The 18,127-nt window shown below is 40.9% G+C and overlaps 7 protein-coding genes across 7 annotated transcripts; all 7 read left to right on the forward strand. All coding sequences in view use genetic code 12, as the record gives it.

The window, feature by feature from the left end:
- Positions 1 to 1,086: 1,086 nt before the first annotated feature.
- On the forward strand, positions 1,087 to 1,881 carry mug86_3 (Meiotically up-regulated protein 86 protein; the record flags this gene model as incomplete). The annotated part of the gene is made up of 1 exon (XM_001527266.2): positions 1,087 to 1,881. One exon carries the CDS (start codon positions 1,087 to 1,089, stop codon positions 1,879 to 1,881), a length of 795 nt encoding a protein of 264 aa, XP_001527316.1.
- A 765-nt stretch (positions 1,882 to 2,646) lies between these two features.
- On the forward strand, positions 2,647 to 4,134 carry PVL30_002122 (uncharacterized protein; the record flags this gene model as incomplete). The annotated part of the gene is made up of 1 exon (XM_001527267.2): positions 2,647 to 4,134. The coding sequence occupies one exon, from the start codon at positions 2,647 to 2,649 to the stop codon at positions 4,132 to 4,134; it is 1,488 nt and encodes a 495-aa protein (XP_001527317.2).
- A 941-nt stretch (positions 4,135 to 5,075) lies between these two features.
- Positions 5,076 to 5,339, forward strand: PVL30_002123 (uncharacterized protein; the record flags this gene model as incomplete). The annotated part of the gene is made up of 1 exon (XM_061119277.1): positions 5,076 to 5,339. One exon carries the CDS (start codon positions 5,076 to 5,078, stop codon positions 5,337 to 5,339), a length of 264 nt encoding a protein of 87 aa, XP_060975260.1.
- Positions 5,340 to 6,537: 1,198 nt separating this feature from the next.
- Positions 6,538 to 8,133, forward strand: PVL30_002124 (uncharacterized protein; the record flags this gene model as incomplete). Its single annotated transcript, XM_061119278.1, has 3 exons — positions 6,538 to 6,841; positions 7,287 to 7,314; positions 7,362 to 8,133. 3 exons carry the CDS (start codon positions 6,538 to 6,540, stop codon positions 8,131 to 8,133), a joined length of 1,104 nt encoding a protein of 367 aa, XP_060975261.1.
- A 2,379-nt stretch (positions 8,134 to 10,512) lies between these two features.
- Positions 10,513 to 12,069, forward strand: PVL30_002125 (uncharacterized protein; the record flags this gene model as incomplete). Its single annotated transcript, XM_061119279.1, has 3 exons — positions 10,513 to 10,816; positions 11,223 to 11,250; positions 11,298 to 12,069. The coding sequence occupies 3 exons, from the start codon at positions 10,513 to 10,515 to the stop codon at positions 12,067 to 12,069; spliced, it is 1,104 nt and encodes a 367-aa protein (XP_060975262.1).
- Positions 12,070 to 13,010: 941 nt separating this feature from the next.
- PVL30_002126 (uncharacterized protein) lies at positions 13,011 to 13,274 on the forward strand (the record flags this gene model as incomplete). The annotated part of the gene is made up of 1 exon (XM_061119280.1): positions 13,011 to 13,274. One exon carries the CDS (start codon positions 13,011 to 13,013, stop codon positions 13,272 to 13,274), a length of 264 nt encoding a protein of 87 aa, XP_060975263.1.
- Positions 13,275 to 14,472: 1,198 nt separating this feature from the next.
- Positions 14,473 to 16,071, forward strand: PVL30_002127 (uncharacterized protein; the record flags this gene model as incomplete). The annotated part of the gene is made up of 3 exons (XM_061119281.1): positions 14,473 to 14,776; positions 15,225 to 15,252; positions 15,300 to 16,071. 3 exons carry the CDS (start codon positions 14,473 to 14,475, stop codon positions 16,069 to 16,071), a joined length of 1,104 nt encoding a protein of 367 aa, XP_060975264.1.
- Between the last annotated feature and the right edge of the window lie 2,056 nt (positions 16,072 to 18,127).

An 18,127-nucleotide genomic window follows, 5' to 3' on the forward strand; every position in this document is an offset into this window, starting at 1 on the left:
GGAAATCAATGCACTTGTGTATGTAACATCTGTCCTTCTTATATAAACTTATAGAGACACCACTAATAAGCAACTCCCTTTATTTCTCCACCAACTGTGGGATGGAGATGTAATTTTAATTTTCCAGTTTTCGTTCCACCCCATCCCCCAACAAACACACTTACACACGAGGAAAAAAACTATAGAGAATAAAAAAATAAAAAGAAAAAAAAAAAAAAAAAGAAACAAATTTCTCTTATTAGCTGCTGGCCGATACTTGTCATCACCACCAAGAAAAAAAATAAAAAAAAAAACAGAGAATAAAAAACACACACACACACACACAATATTTTATTCTTTATTCTTTTTTGTGCCTATGTCTATTTTATTTAGTGCTGAGTACATCTCAATATCACACCGACAAACATTACCCCCACTCCACCTCCGTCACTGATACTTCTGCCACCACCACAACCATCACCTTCACCACCACCACAACCTGCAGCTTTTTTTTTTTTAATCAATATGCCCCACCTCCCACATTTTCTATTGTTATTCACTCTACTCTGCTCCCTTTCTTTCTTTCTTTTCTTTTTTTTTTTTTTTCAAAAATAAATTAAACAAAAAAAAAAAAAAGAGCAAAATTTAAACAATCTCAAACTCTGGTTTATATAAATACCAATCAATTCTCCCAATAACACACCTTATACACTTGGAATTGCCATACCCAAATTCAAATATCCCAAAACCAACCAGTCAATCACATTAGACTACACTACACTACACTACACTACACAAATCACATCTGCCACATTATATTCTTTTTTATTATTTTTTTTTTTTTTCTTATTGTTCGTTCCATTTACTTATTTATTATTTATCCTTCCCATCAAAGAAAAGAAAAAAAAAATTCTTTTGCTTCTATTTTATTTTCCTCTTTGGTTTTCAATAATATAAGCAACTTTTTTCTTGATTTTTATTCATACTTTATACAAGTATACATAAACACACACACACACACATACACACACACACACACATACACACACATATATAAATATATATATATATATTTCCCTTTCCCCGCCGCGCCACTTTTAGTACAAGATGACTTCTGTATCTTCATCCTCCAACAAAACAAACAACTCCATAGAAGACCACGACCACCACACCGACAAGGTAAACAAAATCCAGTATGCCGGCGACAACCAAGAGTACGTCATCATCAACAGACAAAAGTACTACAGACATGAGTTGATGGCCGCCTTTGGTGGTTACTTGAACCCGGGTGCCTCTCCATACCCAAAGATCAACATCAACCCCGCCCCACTCGGCTTGTCCGCTTTCGCTACCACCACTTTTGTCTTGAGCTTGATCAATGCTCAAGCAATGGGCATCACAGTGCCCAACGTGGTTGTCTCGTTGGCTTGCTTTTATGGAGGTGCAGTACAATTCCTCGCTGGATGCATCGAATTTGTCACTGGTAACACATTTGGTTTCACTGCACTTACATCCTACGGTGCATTTTGGTTGAGCTACGCAGCAATCTTTATCGAAAGCTTTGACATTGCAGCCTCATACACTGACTCACAAGAACTCGAAAATGCCGTGGGCTTCTTTTTGATAGGCTGGGCCATCTTCACATTGATTTTATTCTTGAACACCTTGAAATCAACCGTTGCATTTAGCAGCCTTTTCTTTTTCTTGTTTGTCACTTTTTTGCTCCTCGGAGGTGGCGCCTTTTCAGGCCACGTTGGAGTCACACGCGCTGGAGGTGTCATTGGAGTCATCACCGCCTTTATCGCTTGGTACAATGCATTCGCCGGTACCGCCACACGCTACAACTCGTACATCACCGCAAGACCAATCCCATTGCCAGGAAATTTCCTTTCTCACAAATGAGAACACCCTAGTGTCTCGTATTTCGAAATCGGGAATTGACTATTTATTTATATTTGATGAACCCTTTATAATCTTGTTGCTTTGAGACTCTTTAGCTTCTCTTCTTACTTTAATTGTGCCAACTTTATTCTACAGCTCTATTTCTTTATTACTACGACTATTATTATTATTATTATTATTATTATTTTTTTTTTAATATTATTATTAATATCATCATTATTATTATAATTATTATTATAATTATTATTATGATTAATATTATGATTATTATTATGATTATTGAATAATATTTGTCAGCTCATAATCAACATTTTGCGACAAATTTTCTAGTATTGCCCTTTTTGTTTTTAGAACCATTCTGAATTCACTCTACTACTTTATTCTCTGCTACAGCCACACCCCATTTGGCAGCACCCATTTGGTTTTTTGTTATGAAGCATTTGGTAGCGTTTACAATTGCACACGCCCTTCTGTTCCCCTCACTTCCTCGCGGGTTTTGCAACCAAAATGTATATGGCATAACACAATTTACTTGTTAGTCTCCAACCACAAGGCGTGGCGAGAGGGCTACTTGGTGAAGTATAAATATCCACAAACAAAACCCTTGTGACCTCAAACCTTTTTTTACCCTTTTTTTTTCTTCTTTTCCTTCTTTTTTTCCTTCTTTTCCTTCTTCTTTCGCCAGAAGTAAACCCACAACCAAAGTCTCACTACGTTTTAAACAAGTCAGACTTTACCTGTTAGTTTACTTAATTAAATCTTAAAATGAAATTTTTCAAAAAGCTTTTTAACACCGCCTCCAAGTCAAAGGAGGCAGAACCAGCCGAACGCAATGTTCGGTATCCAATTCCAGGGGAGACATCAGGCTCACCAGTATCGGCTCCTTCACCGGCTACAGGGTCGGAAACCTTCTACGAGGTAGATTTAGGCGCTGAAGACGTGGAGGAAAAGAAGCTGGTGAGGAGACAATTCCCCCTGTTTAGACCATTTGGATGGTTTAAAGAGAGGAGAGAGGAGAAGGAGTTAGCTGAAAGGGTTCTTTTGGCTAAGGGGATGGTTGCCGGCATTCGTGCGTTGCATCCCAACAGAAAGAAGAAGAAGAAGATGAATAACAACAACAACAACAACAACAACAACAACAACCTCAACAACAACCTCAACAACAACAACAACAACAACAACAACAACAACAACAACAACAACAACAACAACAACAACAACCTCAACAACAACAACAACAACAACAACAACAACAACAACAACAACAACAACAACAACAACAACAACAACAACAACAACAACAACAACAACAACAACAACAACAACAACAACAACAACAACAACAACAACAACCTCAACAACAACAACAACAACAACAACAACAACAACAACAACAACAACAACAGCTGCAAACCTTTCACATACGGAAAGTTTGTAGCAAACGTAGAGTCATACTGTCCTCGACTGTGTCAGGAAATCAGAGCTTCAATGGGCTTCTCGGATTCCGAATACGTACAGTCCATTTCTCAAGGACTCACAAAACTTGAGAATGGAAATTACAAATCGGGTGATAGGAAGTTTATTGTACACCGGGTCACAAAGAGAGAATTTGAAAATGTGATCAGGTGGCTCCCTGAAATACTTGGCGAGGACGAGTATGAGTCGCTACTTATACCTGTCCTTCAATTAGTCGAGATGCAGTTAAAGACGAAAACCAAATACTTCGTTGTAACACGCAATCTCGACTATAGGACAGAGTTTTTATTGGAATACAAGTTTTCCCGGAATGGCAAGGAATCTGCTATATCACGTCGCCATCCCAACAATTTCAGGCTCACAGAAACTCGGAAGTTCCCAGAAAATGAGGCTTGGGATTGGTGGGATAATTATCGCTTTTTAGAAGACGTATCTTTTCTAGCTGCCAAAGAAAGATACGGCTTCAAGTTTGTAATATGTGCTGCATATGCAGATGATGGGGACCATAGAGTTTGGTATTATATTGATGATTGGTTTAAAGACAGTCCAAGCGGGGTCTCTCGATTAGGTCAGAGTAGGCGCAAATTGTCTGAGAAGTATGCTCTTTGGATTTACAATCTTTTCAATTTTCATTTGAACCTGGTGGAAGGTCCATTGAAGATGAAGGACTTTGATCGCATATATCAACGTCCTAGAAAAGAAAAATCCTTTATTCAGAGAAAGTTGGCCGAAATGTTTTGCTGCGATCTGAGACCCTCAAGCTCTGAATCAATCTGAAGGAGTCGAGCTCTTTCTTAGCCCATCTTCTACCCATTCATCTTCAACCTAATCACTGGTGCTAATTGCAGACAAAAAATGAAAAGCAAACCCGTGTGGCTGATATTCCTACTGCTATTCCTGCTATTCCTGCTATTCCTACTGCTATTTCTATTGCTATTCCTACTGCTATTTCTACTGCTATTTCTACTGCTATTTCTACTGCTATTTCTACTGCTATTTCTACTGCTATTTCTACTGATATCCCTACTGCTATTCCTGCTGCTTTTTCTGATGTTACCTCTGTTGCTGCTTCACGGATGACTATATCACAAACCCAACCATGATCCCAAAGCAGGGGGAGCCCACTGACCTCTGCTACCGTTTCCCATAGCCTACCACAACATTGCACTAGTGTATCTGCTGACTCACACATTTATTCTGAACTTGGCAGATCCTGCGACAAAATGGCGCCTTTGTCGTATGATCTTGTACGGGGAACGAAAAATGTCGAGGACGCATATGCACTAGGAGTATCAACAAGGCACAGCGGGATCATATAATCACAGGTTGAGTTGTATAAGTCACCGTGCAAGTTGTTTCAGATGGTGCAGAAGTAGAGCTTGCGGAATCTACTTTCGTTTTCGGGATTTGTTTATGTTACATTAAATCATTGTTTGCTCGTGAAGTAATAGTATTACTACCACTACTACTACTACTACCACCACCACCACCACTACTACTACCACCACCACCACTACTACTACTACTATTACCACCACTACCACCACTACTACTACTACCACCACCACTACTACTACTACTACCACCACTACCACCACTACCACCACTACCACCACCACCATTACTACGACCGCTATCACCACTAATATTTATCATATTTATTATACTTAACATATTTATCATAGTGTGTGCTATCCAGTGTCGACCAAACTTAAACCATGCCATTCAAATTTGTCAAGGATGTTTCTGGTGTTACTTCTGGTGTTACTTCTGGTGTTACTTCTGGTGTTACTTCTGGTGTTACTTCTGGTGTTACTTCTGGTGCTACTTCTGGTGTTACTTCTGGTGTTACTTCTGGTGTTACTTCTGGTGTTATTTCTGGTGGTGTTGCTGATGCTGTTGCTGATGCTGTTCCTGCTATTGCTGTTTCTACTATTGATGTTGCTGCTCCATGGCCGACTATATCACAAACCCAGCCATGATCCCAAAGAAGGGGAGCTCGCCAAAAAGTGTGCCCGTGTTCATACACCACAAAGGGCCCTGCTACTACTTATTTTATCCGTCACTGGCACGCACACACTTTTGGTATCTCCCATTGCACCTGCATCTTCGCTCGTTTAACATATACAGCTTTCACTCGTTTTCAGGAACACATCAAGGTGGGGGACTCGATGACTTTTGCTATTAATCTTTACACTTTTCTTTCTAATATTAACACACCTTTCTGTTTTTGTATACACTCTGCTATTTGTAAATGAACCATTCTTCTATCTCGCACTCTGCCTACAAATTATTTCTCAAATTGGACGTTCTGTATATTTCGCGCAATCGCTGTCATTGCAAACTAGAGTATCTCGGGTTGGAGTATGTGTATGTATACGCGCACGTGAGCTGCTGTGAACGAGTCAACCTAAGATACACGTAATATACACGTAAGATGGACGCGCGCGGGTGCGTGTGTACTTTACAAAAAACTTTACAAAAAACTTTACAAAGAACTTTACAAAAAACTTTACAAAAAACACTACAGTGGGCAGCTGAGCCCACAATTGTCCTCAAACTTCAGCAGAAAAAAGTTTTCCCGTAAATTCGCACCAAACTCAGGGGAATAATCAACACACACAAACAATTCTCGACTCGTTGCAAGCTTGACGGCAATCCGTCGAGAATTGTTTGTGGAGATAGAATGCATTGCAGGATGTATAAGGTTGTAGATTGTGTTGAGCCAACATGCATCCAAACATACAATTCATTCACTCTAGTCGTCCGTTTTCTGCTACAGCCACACACTATTGGTCACACACTATTGGCCACACCCCATTTGGCAGCACCCATTTGGTTTTTTGTTATGAAGCATTTGGTAGCGTATACAATTGCACACGCCCTTCTGTTCCCCTCACTTCCTCGCGGGTTTTGCAACCACAATGTATATGGCATAACACAATTTACTTGTTAGTCTCCAACCACAAGGCGTGGCGAGAGGGCTACTTGGTGAAGTATAAATATCCACAAACAAAACCCTTGTGACCTCAAACCTTTTTTTGCCCTTTTCTTCTTCTTCTTTTCCTTTTTCTTTTTCTTTTCCTTCTTCTTTCGCCAGAAGTAAACCCACAACCAAAGTCTCACTACGTTTTAAACAAGTCAGACTTTACCTGTTAGTTTACTTAATCAAATTCTAAAATGAAAATTTTTAAGAAGCTTTTTAACACCGCCTCCAAGTCAAAGGAGGCAGAACCAGCCGAACGCAATGTTCGGTATCCAATTCCAGGGGAGACATCAGGCTCACCAGTATCGGTTCCTTCACCGGCTACAGGGTCGGAAACCTTCTACGAGGTAGATTTAGGCGCTGAAGACGTGGAGGAAAAGAAGCTGGTGAGGAGACAATTCCCCCTGTTTAGACCATTTGGATGGTTTAAAGAGAGGAGAGAGGAGAAGGAGTTAGCTGAAAGGGTTCTTTTGGCTAAGGGGATGGTTGCCGGCATTCGTGCGTTGCATCCCAACAGAAAGAAGAAGAAGAAGATGAATAACAACAACAACAACAACAACAACAACAACAACCTCAACAACAACCTCAACAACAACCTCAACAACAACAACAACCTCAACAACAACCTCAACAACAACCTCAACAACAACAACAACAACAACAACAACAACAACAACAACAACAACAACAACAACAACAACAACAACAACAACAACAACAACAACAACAACAACAACAACAACCTCAACAACCTCAACAACAACAACAACAACAACAACAACAACAACAACAACAACAACCTCAACAACAACAACAACAACAACAACAACAACAACAACAACAACAACAACAACAACAACAACAACAACAACAACAACAACAACAACAACAACAACAACAACAACAACAACAACAACAACAACAACAACAACAACAACAACAGCTGCAAACCTTTCACATACGGAAAGTTTGTAGCAAACGTAGAGTCATACTGTCCTCGACTGTGTCAGGAAATCAGAGCTTCAATGGGCTTCTCGGATTCCGAATACGTACAGTCCATTTCTCAAGGACTCACAAAACTTGAGAATGGAAATTACAAATCGGGTGATAGGAAGTTTATTGTACACCGGGTCACAAAGAGAGAATTTGAAAATGTGATCAGGTGGCTCCCTGAAATACTTGGCGAGGACGAGTATGAGTCGCTACTTATACCTGTCCTTCAATTAGTCGAGATGCAGTTAAAGACGAAAACCAAATACTTCGTTGTAACACGCAATCTCGACTATAGGACAGAGTTTTTATTGGAATACAAGTTTTCCCGGAATGGCAAGGAATCTGCTATATCACGTCGCCATCCCAACAATTTCAGGCTCACAGAAACTCGGAAGTTCCCAGAAAATGAGGCTTGGGATTGGTGGGATAATTATCGCTTTTTAGAAGACGTATCTTTTCTAGCTGCCAAAGAAAGATACGGCTTCAAGTTTGTAATATGTGCTGCATATGCAGATGATGGGGACCATAGAGTTTGGTATTATATTGATGATTGGTTTAAAGACAGTCCAAGCGGGGTCTCTCGATTAGGTCAGAGTAGGCGCAAATTGTCTGAGAAGTATGCTCTTTGGATTTACAATCTTTTCAATTTTCATTTGAACCTGGTGGAAGGTCCATTGAAGATGAAGGACTTTGATCGCATATATCAACGTCCTAGAAAAGAAAAATCCTTTATTCAGAGAAAGTTGGCCGAAATGTTTTGCTGCGATCTGAGACCCTCAAGCTCTGAATCAATCTGAAGGAGTCGAGCTCTTTCTTAGCCCATCTTCTACCCATTCATCTTCAACCTAATCACTGGTGCTAATTGCAGACAAAAAATGAAAAGCAAACCCGTGTGGCTGATATTCCTACTGCTATTCCTGCTATTCCTGCTATTCCTACTGCTATTTCTATTGCTATTCCTACTGCTATTTCTACTGCTATTTCTACTGCTATTTCTACTGCTATTTCTACTGCTATTTCTACTGCTATTTCTACTGATATCCCTACTGCTATTCCTGCTGCTTTTTCTGATGTTACCTCTGTTGCTGCTTCACGGATGACTATATCACAAACCCAACCATGATCCCAAAGCAGGGGGAGCCCACTGACCTCTGCTACCGTTTCCCATAGCCTACCACAACATTGCACTAGTGTATCTGCTGACTCACACATTTATTCTGAACTTGGCAGATCCTGCGACAAAATGGCGCCTTTGTCGTATGATCTTGTACGGGGAACGAAAAATGTCGAGGACGCATATGCACTAGGAGTATCAACAAGGCACAGCGGGATCATATAATCACAGGTTGAGTTGTATAAGTCACCGTGCAAGTTGTTTCAGATGGTGCAGAAGTAGAGCTTGCGGAATCTACTTTCGTTTTCGGGATTTGTTTATGTTACATTAAATCATTGTTTGCTCGTGAAGTAATAGTATTACTACCACTACTACTACTACTACCACCACCACCACTACTACTACTACCACCACCACCACTACTACTACTACTATTACCACCACTACCACCACTACTACTACTACCACCACCACTACTACTACTACTACCACCACTACCACCACTACCACCACTACCACCACCACCATTACTACGACCGCTATCACCACTAATATTTATCATATTTATTATACTTAACATATTTATCATAGTGTGTGCTATCCAGTGTCGACCAAACTTAAACCATGCCATTCAAATTTGTCAAGGATGTTTCTGGTGTTACTTCTGGTGTTACTTCTGGTGTTACTTCTGGTGTTACTTCTGGTGTTACTTCTGGTGCTACTTCTGGTGTTACTTCTGGTGTTATTTCTGGTGTTATTTCTGGTGGTGTTGCTGATGCTGTTGCTGATGCTGTTCCTGCTATTGCTGTTTCTACTATTGATGTTGCTGCTCCATGGCCGACTATATCACAAACCCAGCCATGATCCCAAAGAAGGGGAGCTCGCCAAAAAGTGTGCCCGTGTTCATACACCACAAAGGGCCCTGCTACTACTTATTTTATCCGTCACTGGCACGCACACACTTTTGGTATCTCCCATTGCACCTGCATCTTCGCTCGTTTAACATATACAGCTTTCACTCGTTTTCAGGAACACATCAAGGTGGGGGACTCGATGACTTTTGCTATTAATCTTTACACTTTTCTTTCTAATATTAACACACCTTTCTGTTTTTGTATACACTCTGCTATTTGTAAATGAACCATTCTTCTATCTCGCACTCTGCCTACAAATTATTTCTCAAATTGGACGTTCTGTATATTTCGCGCAATCGCTGTCATTGCAAACTAGAGTATCTCGGGTTGGAGTATGTGTATGTATACGCGCACGTGAGCTGCTGTGAACGAGTCAACCTAAGATACACGTAATATACACGTAAGATGGACGCGCGCGGGTGCGTGTGTACTTTACAAAAAACTTTACAAAAAACTTTACAAAGAACTTTACAAAAAACTTTACAAAAAACACTACAGTGGGCAGCTGAGCCCACAATTGTCCTCAAACTTCAGCAGAAAAAAGTTTTCCCGTAAATTCGCACCAAACTCAGGGGAATAATCAACACACACAAACAATTCTCGACTCGTTGCAAGCTTGACGGCAATCCGTCGAGAATTGTTTGTGGAGATAGAATGCATTGCAGGATGTATAAGGTTGTAGATTGTGTTGAGCCAACATGCATCCAAACATACAATTCATTCACTCTAGTCGTCCGTTTTCTGCTACAGCCACACACTATTGGTCACACACTATTGGCCACACCCCATTTGGCAGCACCCATTTGGTTTTTTGTTATGAAGCATTTGGTAGCGTATACAATTGCACACGCCCTTCTGTTCCCCTCACTTCCTCGCGGGTTTTGCAACCACAATGTATATGGCATAACACAATTTACTTGTTAGTCTCCAACCACAAGGCGTGGCGAGAGGGCTACTTGGTGAAGTATAAATATCCACAAACAAAACCCTTGTGACCTCAAACCTTTTTTTGCCCTTTTCTTCTTCTTCTTTTCCTTTTTCTTTTTCTTTTCCTTCTTCTTTCGCCAGAAGTAAACCCACAACCAAAGTCTCACTACGTTTTAAACAAGTCAGACTTTACCTGTTAGTTTACTTAATCAAATTCTAAAATGAAAATTTTTAAGAAGCTTTTTAACACCGCCTCCAAGTCAAAGGAGGCAGAACCAGCCGAACGCAATGTTCGGTATCCAATTCCAGGGGAGACATCAGGCTCACCAGTATCGGTTCCTTCACCGGCTACAGGGTCGGAAACCTTCTACGAGGTAGATTTAGGCGCTGAAGACGTGGAGGAAAAGAAGCTGGTGAGGAGACAATTCCCCCTGTTTAGACCATTTGGATGGTTTAAAGAGAGGAGAGAGGAGAAGGAGTTAGCTGAAAGGGTTCTTTTGGCTAAGGGGATGGTTGCCGGCATTCGTGCGTTGCATCCCAACAGAAAGAAGAAGAAGAAGATGAATAACAACAACAACAACAACAACAACAACAACAACCTCAACAACAACCTCAACAACAACCTCAACAACAACAACAACCTCAACAACAACCTCAACAACAACAACAACAACAACAACAACAACAACAACAACAACAACAACAACAACAACAACAACAACAACAACAACAACAACAACAACAACAACAACAACAACAACAACCTCAACAACCTCAACAACAACAACAACAACAACAACAACAACAACAACAACAACAACAACAACAACAACAACAACAACAACAACAACAACAACAACAACAACAACAACAACAACAACAACAACAACAACCTCAACAACAACAACAACAACAACAACAACAACAACAGCTGCAAACCTTTCACATACGGAAAGTTTGTAGCAAACGTAGAGTCATACTGTCCTCGACTGTGTCAGGAAATCAGAGCTTCAATGGGCTTCTCGGATTCCGAATACGTACAGTCCATTTCTCAAGGACTCACAAAACTTGAGAATGGAAATTACAAATCGGGTGATAGGAAGTTTATTGTACACCGGGTCACAAAGAGAGAATTTGAAAATGTGATCAGGTGGCTCCCTGAAATACTTGGCGAGGACGAGTATGAGTCGCTACTTATACCTGTCCTTCAATTAGTCGAGATGCAGTTAAAGACGAAAACCAAATACTTCGTTGTAACACGCAATCTCGACTATAGGACAGAGTTTTTATTGGAATACAAGTTTTCCCGGAATGGCAAGGAATCTGCTATATCACGTCGCCATCCCAACAATTTCAGGCTCACAGAAACTCGGAAGTTCCCAGAAAATGAGGCTTGGGATTGGTGGGATAATTATCGCTTTTTAGAAGACGTATCTTTTCTAGCTGCCAAAGAAAGATACGGCTTCAAGTTTGTAATATGTGCTGCATATGCAGATGATGGGGACCATAGAGTTTGGTATTATATTGATGATTGGTTTAAAGACAGTCCAAGCGGGGTCTCTCGATTAGGTCAGAGTAGGCGCAAATTGTCTGAGAAGTATGCTCTTTGGATTTACAATCTTTTCAATTTTCATTTGAACCTGGTGGAAGGTCCATTGAAGATGAAGGACTTTGATCGCATATATCAACGTCCTAGAAAAGAAAAATCCTTTATTCAGAGAAAGTTGGCCGAAATGTTTTGCTGCGATCTGAGACCCTCAAGCTCTGAATCAATCTGAAGGAGTCGAGCTCTTTCTTAGCCCATCTTCTACCCATTCATCTTCAACCTAATCACTGGTGCTAATTGCAGACAAAAAATGAAAAGCAAACCCGTGTGGCTGATATTCCTACTGCTATTCCTGCTATTCCTGCTATTCCTACTGCTATTTCTATTGCTATTCCTACTGCTATTTCTACTGCTATTTCTACTGCTATTTCTACTGCTATTTCTACTGCTATTTCTACTGCTATTTCTACTGATATCCCTACTGCTATTCCTGCTGCTTTTTCTGATGTTACCTCTGTTGCTGCTTCACGGATGACTATATCACAAACCCAACCATGATCCCAAAGCAGGGGGAGCCCACTGACCTCTGCTACCGTTTCCCATAGCCTACCACAACATTGCACTAGTGTATCTGCTGACTCACACATTTATTCTGAACTTGGCAGATCCTGCGACAAAATGGCGCCTTTGTCGTATGATCTTGTACGGGGAACGAAAAATGTCGAGGACGCATATGCACTAGGAGTATCAACAAGGCACAGCGGGATCATATAATCACAGGTTGAGTTGTATAAGTCACCGTGCAAGTTGTTTCAGATGGTGCAGAAGTAGAGCTTGCGGAATCTACTTTCGTTTTCGGGATTTGTTTATGTTACATTAAATCATTGTTTGCTCGTGAAGTAATAGTATTACTACCACTACTACTACTACTACCACCACCACCACCACTACTACTACCACCACCACCACTACTACTACTACTATTACCACCACTACCACCACTACTACTACTACCACCACCACTACTACTACTACTACCACCACTACCACCACTACCACCACTACCACCACCACCATTACTACGACCGCTATCACCACTAATATTTATCATATTTATTATACTTAACATATTTATCATAGTGTGTGCTATCCAGTGTCGACCAAACTTAAACCATGCCATTCAAATTTGTCAAGGATGTTTCTGGTGTTACTTCTGGTGTTACTTCTGGTGTTACTTCTGGTGTTACTTCTGGTGTTACTTCTGGTGTTACTTCTGGTGCTACTTCTGGTGTTACTTCTGGTGTTACTTCTGGTGTTACTTCTGGTGTTATTTCTGGTGGTGTTGCTGATGCTGTTGCTGATGCTGTTCCTGCTATTGCTGTTTCTACTATTGATGTTGCTGCTCCATGGCCGACTATATCACAAACCCAGCCATGATCCCAAAGAAGGGGAGCTCGCCAAAAAGTGTGCCCGTGTTCATACACCACAAAGGGCCCTGCTACTACTTATTTTATCCGTCACTGGCACGCACACACTTTTGGTATCTCCCATTGCACCTGCATCTTCGCTCGTTTAACATATACAGCTTTCACTCGTTTTCAGGAACACATCAAGGTGGGGGACTCGATGACTTTTGCTATTAATCTTTACACTTTTCTTTCTAATATTAACACACCTTTCTGTTTTTGTATACACTCTGCTATTTGTAAATGAACCATTCTTCTATCTCGCACTCTGCCTACAAATTATTTCTCAAATTGGACGTTCTGTATATTTCGCGCAATCGCTGTCATTGCAAACTAGAGTATCTCGGGTTGGAGTATGTGTATGTATACGCGCACGTGAGCTGCTGTGAACGAGTCAACCTAAGATACACGTAATATACACGTAAGATGGACGCGCGCGGGTGCGTGTGTACTTTACAAAAAACTTTACAAAAAACTTTACAAAGAACTTTACAAAAAACTTTACAAAAAACACTACAGTGGGCAGCTGAGCCCACAATTGTCCTCAAACTTCAGCAGAAAAAAGTTTTCCCGTAAATTCGCACCAAACTCAGGGGAATAATCAACACACACAAACAATTCTCGACTCGTTGCAAGCTTGACGGCAATCCGTCGAGAATTGTTTGTGGAGATAGAATGCATTGCAGGATGTATAAGGTTGTAGATTGTGTTGAGCCAACATGCATCCAAACATACAATTCATTCACTCTAGTCGTCCGTTTTCTGCTACAGCCACACACTATTGGTCACACACTATTGGCCACACCCCATTTGGCAGCACCCATTTGGTTTTTTGTTATGAAGCATTTGGTAGCGTATACAATTGCACACGCCCTTCTGTTCCCCTCACTTCCTCGCGGGTTTTGCAACCACAATGTATATGGCATAACACAATTTACTTGTTAGTCTCCAACCACAAGGCGTGGCGAGAGGGCTACTTGGTGAAGTATAAATATCCACAAACAAAACCCTTGTGACCTCAAACCTTTTTTTGCCCTTTTCTTCTTCTTCTTTTCCTTTTTCTTTTTCTTTTCCTTCTTCTTTCGCCAGAAGTAAACCCACAACCAAAGTCTCACTACGTTTTAAACAAGTCAGACTTTACCTGTTAGTTTACTTAATCAAATTCTAAAATGAAAATTTTTAAGAAGCTTTTTAACACCGCCTCCAAGTCAAAGGAGGCAGAACCAGCCGAACGCAATGTTCGGTATCCAATTCCAGGGGAGACATCAGGCTCACCAGTATCGGTTCCTTCACCGGCTACAGGGTCGGAAACCTTCTACGAGGTAGATTTAGGCGCTGAAGACGTGGAGGAAAAGAAGCTGGTGAGGAGACAATTCCCCCTGTTTAGACCATTTGGATGGTTTAAAGAGAGGAGAGAGGAGAAGGAGTTAGCTGAAAGGGTTCTTTTGGCTAAGGGGATGGTTGCCGGCATTCGTGCGTTGCATCCCAACAGAAAGAAGAAGAAGAAGATGAATAACAACAACAACAACAACAACAACAACAACAACCTCAACAACAACCTCAACAACAACCTCAACAACAACAACAACCTCAACAACAACCTCAACAACAACCTCAACAACAACAACAACAACAACAACAACAACAACAACAACAACAACAACAACAACAACAACAACAACAACAACAACAACAACAACAACAACAACAACAACCTCAACAACCTCAACAACAACCTCAACAACCTCAACAACAACAACAACAACAACAACAACAACAACAACAACAACAACCTCAACAACAACAACAACAACAACAACAACAACAACAACAACAACAACAACAACAACAACAACAACAACAACAACAACAACAACAACAACAACAACAACAACAACAACAACAACAACAACAACAACAGCTGCAAACCTTTCACATACGGAAAGTTTGTAGCAAACGTAGAGTCATACTGTCCTCGACTGTGTCAGGAAATCAGAGCTTCAATGGGCTTCTCGGATTCCGAATACGTACAGTCCATTTCTCAAGGACTCACAAAACTTGAGAATGGAAATTACAAATCGGGTGATAGGAAGTTTATTGTACACCGGGTCACAAAGAGAGAATTTGAAAATGTGATCAGGTGGCTCCCTGAAATACTTGGCGAGGACGAGTATGAGTCGCTACTTATACCTGTCCTTCAATTAGTCGAGATGCAGTTAAAGACGAAAACCAAATACTTCGTTGTAACACGCAATCTCGACTATAGGACAGAGTTTTTATTGGAATACAAGTTTTCCCGGAATGGCAAGGAATCTGCTATATCACGTCGCCATCCCAACAATTTCAGGCTCACAGAAACTCGGAAGTTCCCAGAAAATGAGGCTTGGGATTGGTGGGATAATTATCGCTTTTTAGAAGACGTATCTTTTCTAGCTGCCAAAGAAAGATACGGCTTCAAGTTTGTAATATGTGCTGCATATGCAGATGATGGGGACCATAGAGTTTGGTATTATATTGATGATTGGTTTAAAGACAGTCCAAGCGGGGTCTCTCGATTAGGTCAGAGTAGGCGCAAATTGTCTGAGAAGTATGCTCTTTGGATTTACAATCTTTTCAATTTTCATTTGAACCTGGTGGAAGGTCCATTGAAGATGAAGGACTTTGATCGCATATATCAACGTCCTAGAAAAGAAAAATCCTTTATTCAGAGAAAGTTGGCCGAAATGTTTTGCTGCGATCTGAGACCCTCAAGCTCTGAATCAATCTGAAGGAGTCGAGCTCTTTCTTAGCCCATCTTCTACCCATTCATCTTCAACCTAATCACTGGTGCTAATTGCAGACAAAAAATGAAAAGCAAACCCGTGTGGCTGATATTCCTACTGCTATTCCTGCTATTCCTGCTATTCCTACTGCTATTTCTATTGCTATTCCTACTGCTATTTCTACTGCTATTTCTACTGCTATTTCTACTGCTATTTCTACTGCTATTTCTACTGCTATTTCTACTGATATCCCTACTGCTATTCCTGCTGCTTTTTCTGATGTTACCTCTGTTGCTGCTTCACGGATGACTATATCACAAACCCAACCATGATCCCAAAGCAGGGGGAGCCCACTGACCTCTGCTACCGTTTCCCATAGCCTACCACAACATTGCACTAGTGTATCTGCTGACTCACACATTTATTCTGAACTTGGCAGATCCTGCGACAAAATGGCGCCTTTGTCGTATGATCTTGTACGGGGAACGAAAAATGTCGAGGACGCATATGCACTAGGAGTATCAACAAGGCACAGCGGGATCATATAATCACAGGTTGAGTTGTATAAGTCACCGTGCAAGTTGTTTCAGATGGTGCAGAAGTAGAGCTTGCGGAATCTACTTTCGTTTTCGGGATTTGTTTATGTTACATTAAATCATTGTTTGCTCGTGAAGTAATAGTATTACTACCACTACTACTACTACTACCACCACCACCACTACTACTACTACCACCACCACCACTACTACTACTACTATTACCACCACTACCACCACTACTACTACTACCACCACCACTACTACTACTACTACCACCACTACCACCACTACCACCACTACCACCACCACCATTACTACGACCGCTATCACCACTAATATTTATCATATTTATTATACTTAACATATTTATCATAGTGTGTGCTATCCAGTGTCGACCAAACTTAAACCATGCCATTCAAATTTGTCAAGGATGTTTCTGGTGTTACTTCTGGTGTTACTTCTGGTGTTACTTCTGGTGTTACTTCTGGTGTTACTTCTGGTGCTACTTCTGGTGTTACTTCTGGTGTTATTTCTGGTGTTATTTCTGGTGGTGTTGCTGATGCTGTTGCTGATGCTGTTCCTGCTATTGCTGTTTCTACTATTGATGTTGCTGCTCCATGGCCGACTATATCACAAACCCAGCCATGATCCCAAAGAAGGGGAGCTCGCCAAAAAGTGTGCCCGTGTTCATACACCACAAAGGGCCCTGCTACTACTTATTTTATCCGTCACTGGCACGCACACACTTTTGGTATCTCCCATTGCACCTGCATCTTCGCTCGTTTAACATATACAGCTTTCACTCGTTTTCAGGAACACATCAAGGTGGGGGACTCGATGACTTTTGCTATTAATCTTTACACTTTTCTTTCTAATATTAACACACCTTTCTGTTTTTGTATACACTCTGCTATTTGTAAATGAACCATTCTTCTATCTCGCACTCTGCCTACAAATTATTTCTCAAATTGGACGTTCTGTATATTTCGCGCAATCGCTGTCATTGCAAACTAGAGTATCTCGGGTTGGAGTATGTGTATGTATACGCGCACGTGAGCTGCTGTGAACGAGTCAACCTAAGATACACGTAATATACACGTAAGATGGACGCGCGCGGGTGCGTGTGTACTTTACAAAAAACTTTACAAAAAACTTTACAAAGAACTTTACAAAAAACTTTACAAAAAACACTACAGTGGGCAGCTGAGCCCACAATTGTCCTCAAACTTCAGCAGAAAAAAGTTTTCCCGTAAATTCGCACCAAACTCAGGGGAATAATCAACACACACAAACAATTCTCGACTCGTTGCAAGCTTGACGGCAATCCGTCGAGAATTGTTTGTGGAGATAGAATGCATTGCAGGATGTATAAGGTTGTAGATTGTGTTGAGCCAACATGCATCCAAACATACAATTCATTCACTCTAGTCGTCCGTTTTCTGCTACAGCCACACACTATTGGTCACACACTATTGGCCACACCCCATTTGGCAGCACCCATTTGGTTTTTTGTTATGAAGCAT

This window comes from Lodderomyces elongisporus, chromosome 2 (assembly GCF_030384665.1).
Source record: "Lodderomyces elongisporus chromosome 2, complete sequence".
NCBI classification, from domain to species: domain Eukaryota; kingdom Fungi; phylum Ascomycota; class Pichiomycetes; order Serinales; family Debaryomycetaceae; genus Lodderomyces; species Lodderomyces elongisporus.